We start from the raw sequence: 12872 nt of genomic DNA, 5'->3' as shown, positions 1-12872 counted from the left end.
TTTTTTGTAGGATTGGGGTTTTTGTTCTCTTTAATATAGATTAAACTATAATGAATAGGCGTTAATATAGTCTCGAATAATAAAGAAACGAATCAAACAAAATAGTAAGAAAACAAAGCAAAAAAAAAGGTCGCATGTTTCTGGAATTAAAAAAAAAATTGATGTTTTATGGGGTTTTTAACTTTTCTATTAATTATTTGCACATTAAACAGAATCCGCGGGGATTAGTTACTTTAAAAAATAAAAAAAATAAAAAAAGAAAGAAAGAAAAACGCATAAATTACAGCAAACCTAGATTTGGTGCGAGCAGCGAATTCCGTGACTGGACGCGCGAGCAGCAAATTCCATGACGGGACTCTCTGAAATCTAGTAGACATCATTTGAATACGAGTTAAATACCTCTCACCTCTTGGCTCGCCAGAAGCTGACCAAAGCTAGAACCGCACAAAACAATACAAGATGATATATTCTACAATACTAAAAATAGTCCCCACGGGCTACACTGGGGCTTTGATAAACCTTGAAGAGCGGCTGGAGTCGTATGCTTTAGCTTATTGCCACGCCGACCGGATGTGCCCAGCTTTCTTGCCAATGCTAGTCTCGGTCTTTGTCGCCGAATGGTCCTCTGGGTATTCATCATGCAGGTTGATTTACTTCGCAGTTCAAAAGTAATGTCACGCGTAGAAATGCATGAACAATTATAACCTCGTAATAAGTCGTCTGCTCCGACTTCAGAAATAGACCCTTCAGAGACGTCCAGCAGCTATTAGGGCGAAGTACGTATCGAATGACAGGCTTTGTACTGGCATCCAGCAAACGTAAAGGATTTTAATTAGTCATTATGTCTTGTTAGTAGACTTATTTATGTATTTTCAGCCCCGTTTTGTTTTTCTTTTCTATCGGTTAAGTTAGGCAAAATTCGTAGACACAAATACTCTGTCAAAAAAGAAACGCATAGGTGATGAGGAAAGAAGAAAAGTGTTTGATTTTACAAAATATCGTAGTCTTTTTTGTACAATGTTGCTGAATGACCATGTTTGTTAATGTTCCTGGAATTGGACAGCATGCCCAAATGCACCCTAAAACAAATTTAACGCACGTTGTGGAAATCGGCGTGAAATGGTTAGATTTTGGCGAATGCATGTGAAACTCGGGGAAAAAGATTGGGATAGTGATGGGTATTTAAAGCTGCAATGCTCGCAATGATGCCTCATTTCCATTTCGACGTAGACGAGTTACAAGATGCCAAGACTAAGCCTGCCGAATCGAAACATTGTAATAGGCCGCCTCCTTTTAGGTGAATCGCAGTCAGTAGTCGCACGCCACATAAACGTCCATCAGAGCACCATTTCACGTCTCTGGGACAGGTACCAGCAGTTTCAATTAGCTGAAGACCGGCCCAGAAGTGGACGACCTCGCATAACTGCAGCACAAGATCGCTACATCCCGGTTCCGCACTTGCGTCACCGAACTGCCACAGCAACGAACACTGTTGTACGCATACCTGGTTTGAGAAACGTGTCTGCACAAACCATTCGGAACCGACTTCGAGAAGCTGGTTTACGGGCTAGGAGACCGTATATTGGCCCCGTCCTGCGACGTCAACATCGACATTTACGTGTTCGCTGGTGCACGAATGTACACGGGTGGAACTTGGGAAACTGGCAGCGAGTATGGTTCAGCGACGAGTCACGTTTTCTTCTGCAGCGACGTGATGGACAACAACGTGTTTACAGACGCCGCAATGAACGTTTTGCCAACAACTGCGTCGCCCAAGTTGACAGATTCGGTGGAGGGAGTGTGATTGGGGAGCCATCTCATACACCGGCAGAAGTGATCGACAGAGAGGACTCGTTCAGCAGGACAATGCCAGGCCGCATACGGCATGTGTAACAATGGATTTCCTACAGAATGAGAACATTAATGTGCTGCCATAGCCATCAAGATCGCCAGATCTCAACCCCATTGAACATCTATGGGACGAACTGGACAGACGTGTACGCCAGCGTGACCCGGAGCCTCAGACGCTTCCGCAACTGTCACATGCACTGCAGGAAGAATGGGCTAGGATTCCATGTGCCCGGATTCAGAGACTCATTCAGTCTATGCCAAGGAGATGTCGCGCAGTGATTGCTTCTGCTGGTGGGCACACAAGGTACTGATTTCAGCCCCTCGTGCGACGCTGTTTGGTGACGAAAACGCCTCCACTACCGTCAGTCCATAGCTAGAACATTCTCACATACTCATGTCAAATTTGACTGTGATACGATCATAAATAATGAAATTATGCCACTTTGTATTAGAGAGATAATTCCATGAATATTTCGCCTATGCGTTTCTTTTTTGACAGAGTATATATGGATTCAGCTAAATCAGTGGATTGGAATTGAATGGTGTGTGTTAATTGGTTAAAAACATATTTATTTTATTGCATATAGTGTATATATAAAAGGTTTGGGTACATGCCATCAAGCAAATGAAATGAAATTATAAATACATATGGTACGAATTGGCAATTCTAGTAAAACACCATGGTTCGACTACGCAGGGAATTAATGGGCCAATAATTAATAATTATTCTCACATATGCCATGTTTTATTCAACGACATCCAGCATGTGTGTATATATATGTGTGTGTGTGTGTGTGTGTGTGTGTGTGTGTGTGTGTGTGTGTGTGTGTGTGTGTGTGTAATCAAAGAAAGATGTATGTTCTAAATATATGTATTCATGAGAGTGGAGTTTTAGCATGCTGTGAACAAAATTTCAATCCATTAAAGCAAAGAAAGAAATGTTTTATTTAACGACGCACTCAACACATTTTATTTTACGGTTATATGGCGTCAGACATATGGTTAAGGACCACACAGATTTGGAGAGGAAACCCGCTGTCGCCACATAGGCTACTCTTTTTACGACAGGCAGCAAGGGATGTTTTATTTGCGCTTCCCACAGGCAAGATAGCACAAACCATGGCCTTTGTTGAACCAGTTATGGATCACTGGTCAGTGCAAGTGGTTTACACCTACCCATTGAGCCTTGCGGAGCACTCACTCAGGGTTTGGAGTCGGTATCTGGATTTAAAAAAACCATGCCTCGACTGGGATCCGAACCCAGTACCTACCAGCCTGTAGACCTATGGCTAACCACGACGCCACCGAGGCCGGTCCCATGAAAGCAAAAACATTTAACTACCATTTAGTTTATTTCCATTATCCAAATTATAATGGAATGTCAATAAATTGTTCTTGGTATAGATTGTTTCGGACGTCAGTATAGATAAAATTTGTCTGAGGTGTGTCCAGGGTCGCTAGTTTGAACGAAATTCAGCAAGAAATTAAATAAATGAGTAAATAAATAAATAAATACATTAATTAATAATTAAATCGTGCGGTAAGATGTTTCTTGTGTTTAATGACACCACTAGAGCATATTAATTTACTAATCAAAGCTATTGGATGCCAAACATGTGGTAATTTTTACATATAGTCTTAGAGAGGAAACCCGCTATATTTTTCCATTAGTAGCAAGGGATCTTTTATATGCACCATCCCAAAGACAGGATAGCATATACCACGGCATTTGATATACCAGTCGTGGTGCACTTGCCGGAACGAGGAGATCAATGGAGCCACCGATGAGGATCGATCCCATACCGACCGCGCATCAAGCGAGCACTTTACCACTGAGCTACGTCCCTCGCTTAAATCGTGCGGTAAATAGCAAGCTAAAAACGCATCTTATGTGGAGCTGTGTCTAATTATCTGAGTTTATTTCTCTTACAGGATGAGTGACGACAAAGTTCTCTCGGTGTTCCATGTCAGACGACAGTAACGAGGGCTGTATCGCGCTCGATGAGCTCGCCAGACTGGTCTCCCCTTGCACGTGTCGGTCAATGTCCAGCCACACTTCCCGTTTGAGGTCAAGGACTTCAGGAACACATTCCTAAAACAAAAAAGAACAAATATCTGTATTAAAAACGCACTTGCCCTAGTTATTTAGCCGTGTACATAGATTGTTGTCAAGCGAAATTTATGGAATGTGTTAAAGAATTGCTTTCCTCTCCGAGCGAGAACAGTAGATATGAAGCAAATCCGAAACGCATTCCATAAATTTCGGGTGGTGATAATGTTAGAGTAATAATTTATATTTCATTGTTTTCTTTCTCTTTTTTTTTCTTTTTTGGGGGGATGGTTTGTTGGAGGGGGGTTGTAGGTTTTTTTGTTGGGTTTTTAATTCTGCAACTCACAAACAAAAGTGTGGGGAAATCATTTTTATTCCTAACTTTAGATATTCCCAAGTTAAACAAGCAAACGGTTTGGCAGTATGACACAAAATTCATGTTTTCATTCTTACAGTATGTTACATATATTACGTTAATAATACTTTTTAAACTCACAATTCCTAAATTAATATGTAATTTGGGTTATATTTCTCATAACATAAAACTTTAATTCGACTGCAATTACTGCTGTAAAGAACATTCAGTTGAATATGTGCTCAAAGCAAAGAAGTCAAGTCAGATGCAACGAAACCTCTCAAGACCGGACCCTCTGTAAACCGGAATTCTCCTCAAAACCGGAATTTTTACAGTCCCTTTTTAAAAACCAAAACAGAACTTAACCTCTCTAAACCGGATCCCTCTTAAAACCGGGCATTTGTCTTGGTCCCAAGGGTGTCCGGTTTAGAGGGGTTTCACTGTATATTGTGTAAGAAGCAATATCCTGCTTGTAGAAGTTTATGAGTTTGCTTTAAACGGCCACTATGTAAAAGTCAATACAAACAGTGGTTGCTGGGTAATCTATATTATAGAATAGATTATGTATTATAATAATACATAATCTATAACTCCGCTGAAAATGCAGCTGTCACATTTGCAGGTGTAAAACAGATGTGAGAGGAAAAAATAATACAATTAACTGATTTTGTGCAACTTGATGTATCTGGTAGGAAAACATTACCCCAGAATTGTATAGAAGGGTTAGGGTTATTGTATGTTGTGTAACAACCTCACAGATGCCATAGCAATAACAACTGAAAATTGGGTGATAATTGTTCTATTACGTATTCGTTTATTTGTACCCCTGCGTGTGCTGTAACCTCACCGTGGTGCAGGGGTGTAACATTCTCTTTGATAATGGCCAATACAGCACAAAATTGAAGTTTTGAGTAAAATTCAGTATCCGTAAAACTCTGTGATATTTGTGTTTTTGTACAGTTCTTTACACTGTTTTTGTTTAAGTCTTGAATTTTTATATTGATGTTGATCATCACTTTATTTATTTGCATTACCATAGCTTGACACCCAATAGCCGATGTATTTTTCGTGCTGGGATGTCGTTAAACATTCATTCATTCATTCATTCGTTTATTTCTAAACCATGGTAATAACATCGGTTATTACAGCCTCATCACCGTTAAGTTACTCATTACTTGCAATATGTAGGTGGATTATCGGTTTTTGGAAAACTCCAATGTAATATGTTCTTGGTGTACTTAGAGTTTGTAGTACTTTCAAATGTATATTATGAAAAACAGAAACTTCGGTCAGTGACTTTATTAGTGATGCATGTTCAAGAATGAATGAATGAATTAATATTTAACGACACCCCAGCAAATAAAAATGGATCGGCTATTTGGGTGCCAAACTAAGATAAATGCATCAATATCAATAAAATTCAAATAAAACACAATGTAAAGAGCTGTAAAAAAAGATATATAGTCAAACCTGTCCTAGCGGCCACCTGTACTCAGCGGTCAACTGCCTTAAGCGGCCATTTTTTCCCTCCCAAACGATTTATAATGTAAATGCACCTGTAATAAGCGGTCAGCTGTCTAACGCGGCCAGCGGCCACCTAAATCGGATCCCAAATCGCTAAAATACCTGTATTAAGCAGCCACAGTAAAGTTTTACTATTATATAAAAGGGATATTTTAACAACAGCGATAAGGTGCAGCAAATAACCGATCTTCACACCTTCAGGAATACTAGTACCCATTCAGTCCCGACATTTCCACTGTGTATCAATTAAAAAGGTTTGACTCTGGCATGCATCTAATTGCCTCTGGGCAGGCTACGCTTGACATTTGTAGATTCACTTACTATGACAATTCACCGCATGAAGTAGGAATTGAATGGAAAAAGAAAACAAATTGGTTGAGAACGGTTAATTTAATACATTTTATTTGTATTATTTCTGAAGGAGACGACATGTCAAAAATCATCTGTGAAGCACACATCCGTTGATTAGCAGTACAGACGGTAAAACAAGAAAAAACAACAAATGTTTTAAAGACTATATATGTGGCAACCTGTACTCAGCGGCCACTTGTCTTAAGCGGCCACTTTTAATTACTCCCTTGTGTGACCGCTTAAGACAGGTTTGACTATATATATATCTGGTAAGACATTTTTGGTGTGTGTGTGTGTTTTTGTTGGGGTTTTTTTTTGGGGGGGAGGTGGTCTAACGTTAAAGTTTGTTTTCTTTAGCGACACCACTAGAGCACATTGATTAGATAATAATCGGCTTTTGAATGTCAAACATTTGGTAATTCTCACATATAGTCTTAGAGAGGAAACCCGCTACATTTATTCTCCATTAGTAAAAAGGGATCTTTCATACGCTACAGATAGACTAGCACATGTCACGGCCTTTCATATACCAGCCTGGCTAGAACGAGAATTAGCCCAATGTAATGGGCCCACTGACGAGGATCGATCCTAAACTGACCGCGTTTCAGGAGAGCGCTTTACCACTGGACTACGTTCCGCTCCCTACTACAGCCAACAATACAGTAACACAGATAGCGGCTGCGTTTGTCTTGGAGAGTGGAAGGAATGGTGTATCAAAATGTCATAAACGATGATGATGATGATTGGAAAGTCCGTCTGTGGAAGGTTTTAAAGGGACATTCCCGAGTTTGCTGCATTGTATGATGTTTCCGACTAATAAAATACTTCTACGATTAAACTTACATATTAAATATATTTTCTTGTTTAGAATATCAGTGTCTGTATATTCAATGTATTTCTGGTCGTCTTAATATTTGTAAGAAGCCCAAACTGGATTTTGTCTTAAAATAATTTCGTACGTACGAAAAAAATATATTTTAGGAAATAAAATGAAATTTAACCTAGTACAAATATTAGAACGATCAGAAACACGTTTAATATACAGCCACAATATTTTATTCAGAAAAATATATTTGATATGTAATTACAATCGTTAAAAAGTCTATGCTTGGAAAAAAACATGATATTATTAAGATTATATTTGAGCATCGATCATTGTATATACTTTTTCGAAGACTTTAAATTTGAACCACCACACCCCCCCCCCCCCCCCCCCCCCGATCTTAATGAGTGGCTGAAGGTAATAGGGTCAGGTCCTGCCATATATCCTCGCTTCAACCCTTCGGCTCTCACCACACTCTGAAGAGTAGCAGTACATATGGTGAATCCATATTTATTTAATAACTGGTCTCGCATACTACAGAAGTAGTAGTAGTCAGGGACAGACATGGCTGTCTTTCTTTGTAGGTCATGGCCAATGCAGTGTCAAGATTCTGTTTAATGGTTGAAGGGTTAGACCATGGAACTGGATGGTGCGAAGCAATAATCCTCCCAGCGCTTTCACCATGGTCAAGTCATTGTCAGTGTGATTTACAAGGAGGCATTGCCCGAAGGAATATAATTGAAAATTGTTGGACTACAGTGCTACTTTTATTACATACATTATTAATAATTATAAGTATTGTTTTACAAAATCCTAATTCGTTTAGGCTTGCGCCATATAAAGGTAAATCTTTAGGACAAGCGCTTTATATTTTTTTAAGGCTCATACACACTGTATTCGGTTCGTGTGTGCGTGCGGTCCGACTGTTGCCTCTGATGCATCTGATGCGTCTGCGACTTGAGTTTTGGGGCATATACAATTATTTCATTTAAGCTGGGCGCACACTGCCTTTGCGGGCTACGGGTTTTGATCGGCGCCACGAATCGCAGAGCCGCAAGCCTTGGTGTGCGGATAATGCCCGGCGCAGACGAGCGTTTTTAAACGCATGCGTCTTGCGTTAAAAAAAAACATCCGTACGAACGCAGTAAAAACGCAACGTGTGCGACCCCCTCTGCGGTGCGTTTTTTTTTAGATCTGCGTCGATTTTTCAAATATCAAACATGTTTGATTTTAGACGCACAAACGCATCCGTCTCCTGCCGCATCCGTCTAAAAACGCACGTGTGCGCCTACTTGCGTCTACGTTGCGTTCACATTTTTATATTGACCAATCATCTATCTGTTCAGTAACATGCCTTTCGAAATGGCCTCTCCAACTGACAGTTTAACAATTAACAATTATTGGTTTCAGTGATGAATAGAACTGTGAAAACAGACCCGACCATTAAAAATGACTAACATGTAAATGTTTCAACAAAAATAATTTCCAACTGCTCATCTTTGAAACAAAGACTAGGCATGTGTAATTAATGACATTTCTAAATAGATGAAATTAAATAATATTAATTATTGCATTCATTGTACTATGCCTAATAATAATAATTAAAATAAACAATTGTGAAATAAGAATGATTTATATCGTAACAGTATATTGTACTTAATGTTTTAAATAAAGTTTATTATGTTTTAAAATGTATTAATAAATTACATTTAATCTTTGTTATTTTTCCTAGAGTAAAGTATAAATAAATTAATTAATAAAAGAAATCGTCAGTGGATCGCAGGAACGCATCGCAGGTAGGCGCACACGAGATGCATCCGTCTGCGTTGAGTCTGCGTTTTTTAACGCAGACGCATGCGTTAAAAAACGCTCGTCTGCGCCGGGCATAACGCCGTAGCCATGTCGCAGTGATTTCATACCGGCGGTCCTTGGCGCAGCAATGACCGCAGAAATCAAAATAATTTGATATTTGCCGGCGTCGTTTGTAAATGACGCCGGCGAATAAGGCGCCGGTCAAAAACCGTTGCCCGCAAGGTCAGTGTGCGGCCATCTTAAGGCTGGCCTCATGCGTTTTGCAAACGCACGCATCGCACCACGCATCCAGTCTAGACGCTCCCTTTGAAACTAATACATTTCTATTCTGTTTTAAAACTGTTTTTGTTTTTTGGGTTTTGTTTTGTTTTTTGGTTTTGTTTTGTTGTTTTTTGTTGTTGTTTTTTGCCGGACCGCATGCACGCGCCGCATCCAGCCAATATAAGTATTTTAAGTGCGGAACAAGAGGATTTATTTCATTGGAGGAGAGATTTTCCCGTCCTGTGCTATACTAATACAGTCAAATTCACGAAGCTTGTTTCTCTTAAAGAGACTACCCTGAGTTTGCTGTTATTGTAACATGTTTACGGTGTACGGAGTCTTTCTGATGATAAAAAAAATTAATATTACCGATATTTTCTTGTTTCGAATATCAGCATATGTATAAACAAGATGTCTGATATCGTCCTAACGTTTGTGGTAGCCCAAACCGGATTTTACCTTACATATGTACGAAACAATATATATTATGAAGTAAAATGAAACAGTTTGTTTTGTTTAACGACACCACTAGAGCACAGGGGGCGGGACGTAGCTCAGTGGTAAAGCGGTCGGTTTGGGATCGATCCCAGTCGGTGGGCCCATTGAGCTATTTTTCGTTCCAGCCAGTGCACCACGACTGGTACATCAAAGGCCGTGGTATGTGCTGTCCTGTCTATGGGATGGTGCATATAAAAGATCCCTTGCTGCTAATCGAAAAGAGCAGCCCATGAAGTGGCGACAGCGGGTTTCCTCCTTCAATATCTGTGTGGTCCTTAACCATATGTCCGACGCCATATAACCATAAACAAGATGTGTTGAGTGCGTCGTTAAATAAACTATTTTCTTCCTTCCACTAGAGCACACTGATTTATTAATCATCGACATTTGGTAATTTTGACATATAGTCTTAGAGAGGAAACCCGCTACATTTTTCCATTAGTAGCAAGTGATCTTTTATATGCACCATCCCACAGACAGGACAGTACATACTACGCCCTTTGATATACCAGTCGTGGTGCACTGGATGGAGCGAGAAATAGTCCAATGGGTCTACCGACGGGATAAAATGAAACATGGCTGCTACCAACATTAGCATACGACCGCAAACACACTGGATATACAGACACTGGTATTCCAAACAAAAACATGTATCTAATATGTAATTTTGGGGCGGGACGTAGCCCAGTGGTAAAGCGTTCGCTTGATGCGCGGTCGGTCTAGGATCGATCCCCGTCAGAGGACCCATTGGGCTATTTCTCGTTCCAGCCAGTGCTCCACAACTGGCCTAACAAAGGCCGTGGTATGTACTATCCTGTCTGTGGGATGGTGCATATAAAAGATCCCTTGCTGCTAATCGGAAAGAGTAGCCCATGAAGTAACGACAGCGGGTTTCCTCTCTCTCAATATCTGTGTGGTCCTTAACCACATGTCTGACGCCATAAAACCGTAAAATAAAATGTGTTGAGTGCGTCGTTAAATAAAACATTTCCTTCCTTCCTTCCTAATATCTAATTTTAGTAGCCAAACCGATTCTGCTAATTGGAAACATTTTACAATGACTGCAAACGCAGGACAGACCCTGTAAACGCAGACGTTTGTAAGCATTGTAAATATATGCAGTTACACGCATGGAAGTCAAACACAGACTGTGCATTCGGCCGAGTGTGTGCATGAATGAACGAGTGCTTGTCTATTCATATTATTTTCACATCAGATGGGTTTTTGTTACATTTTAAAGGGACTGCCCTGAGTTTCCTGCACTGTAAGATGTTTCCGACTAATGAAATCTTTTTAACGTCTAAAAACACTCATTTAAATATATTTTCTTGTTTAGAATATCAGTGTCAGTATATTTAATCTGTTTCTGGTCGTCTTAATGTTTGTAAGAAAGTTTGTTTTGTTTAACGACACCACTAGAGCACATTGATTTATTAATCATCGCTTATTGGATGTAAAACACATGGTCATTTTGACACAGTCATAGAGAGGAAACCCGCTAAAAAAAATTCCATTAGTAGCAAGGGGTCTTTTAAATGCACCATCCCACAGACAGATTAGCACATACCACAGCCTTTGATATACCAATCGTGGTGCACTGGCTGGAAAGAGAAATAGCCCAATGGGCCCACCGACGGGGATCGATACCAAACCGATCGCGCATCAAGCGAGCGCTTTAGCACTGGGCTACGTCCCGCCCCCTAATATTTTTAAGAATCCCAAACTGGATTTTGTCTTCATATAATTTCGTACGCACGAACAAAATATAAACATGTATATATTTTAGGAAATAAAATGAAATTTAACCTAGTACAATTCTAGAACGATCAGAAACATGTTTAATATACAGCCACTCAAACTTTATGCAGAAAAATATATATGATATGTAATTACAGTCGTTATAAAGTCTCTGTTAGTCGATAACATCTTAAAAATTGCAGCAAACTCAGGAATGTCCCTTTAAATTTAAGCTATGTAACTGTTATTGTTTCATTTGGTTTGTGGGTGCGTAATTTGTCCACTGATGATAACACACTATTTGCATGCATTCGGGAATCAATACAACCTGGTTCTCAGAGAAAATTAAACATAATAAATCTATATTACAAGTACAAATCTTGCAAATTCAAACAAGACAAATTAAATGGTTTATTGATTAATGTTGTACAAACTAGCGTTTTCGTTTTCTAGGTCAAGTATGTATTGAATTCTAATCCACGTCGTTAACGCCTATAGATTATATTTTAAAGGTGTTCAGTATTATTTTCTAAAATAAGTGAAAAATATTTCCGTATTTAAAATTTCTTTTTGTTCTCGTCTTTTTTATTTATTTAAATGAAAATAATTGTAGTTAAAATCTCCCATAATATGTATGTTTTATTATTGTAATTAATAATAATAATAATAGATTTTTATTTCAGATCAGTGATCCATAGAACATATTTAAACATCACATACAAAACTGATTACATAATATACAGTAGCTTGTGTCAGCGATTTACACATACAGATATGACGTTCACATTTGTACACCGCAGGTGTGCAAAAGAAAGAAATGTTTTATTTAACGACGCACTCAACACATTTTATTTACGGTTATATGGCGTCAGACATATGGTTAAGGACCACACAGATTTTCAGAGGAAACCCGCTGTCGCCACTACATGGGCTACTCTTTCCGATTAGCAGCAAGGGATCTTTTATTTTCGCTTCCCACAGGCAGGATAGCACAAACCATGGCCTTTGTTGAACCAGTTATGGATCACTGGTCGGTGCAAGTGGTTTACACCTACCCATTGAGCCTTGCGGAGCACTCACTCAGGGTTTGGAGTCGGTATCTGGATTAAAAAACCCTTGCCTCGACTGGGATCCGAACCCAGTACCTACCAGCCTGTTGATCGATGGCCTAACCACGACACCACCGAGGCCGGTCGCAGGTGTGCAAGCAGGTCGTTTGAAGTTGTTTCGATTCTGCTCTTCAGCGAACATGTTGTTGAGCGCCAAGTAAAGCGCCAAAGCTTTTTACTCGATGACTGTCAAACATCTTGCTGGCACTGTATGGTCGTCGTAATTACTAAACTATGTTTTGTTGTGTACATACATATAATGTGAGATTCAAATAAACAATTTGATTGTTAGTCAGTATGGTTTTATATTTGTCTGTATACATATGTATGGACTGAAAAATATATAATATCTATGTGTCAGCATGAAAAAAATCATTAAAACTTATTTGTGTAATTATTTTTAATATCTAGATCACGGTCAGTAACATAATTTGTGTAAACACCAGATGAATTAGCGTAACTGGGTCGACGGTTATGTTACACACAATACAATTCAAATTC

At 39.3% G+C, this 12872-nt stretch overlaps 1 protein-coding gene across 2 annotated transcripts in view; it reads right to left on the bottom strand.

Annotated features, from left to right (window-relative positions):
* Positions 1–12872, bottom strand: part of LOC121372193 (lambda-crystallin-like) — a 34572-nt gene that overhangs the window by 19206 nt on the left and 2494 nt on the right. For both annotated transcript variants that reach the window (XM_041498477.1, XM_041498478.1), the window contains exon 2: positions 3782–3943. In XM_041498477.1, the coding sequence (XP_041354411.1) occupies positions 3782–3943 (162 nt within the window). The remainder of the gene's footprint in view (positions 1–3781; positions 3944–12872) is intronic.

This window comes from Gigantopelta aegis, chromosome 4, assembly GCF_016097555.1.
Source record: "Gigantopelta aegis isolate Gae_Host chromosome 4, Gae_host_genome, whole genome shotgun sequence".
In the NCBI taxonomy this organism is placed as follows: domain Eukaryota; kingdom Metazoa; phylum Mollusca; class Gastropoda; order Neomphalida; family Peltospiridae; genus Gigantopelta; species Gigantopelta aegis.
The sequence above is the reverse complement of the archived record's forward strand: the minus strand, read 5'-3'. Positions and strand labels throughout refer to the sequence as shown.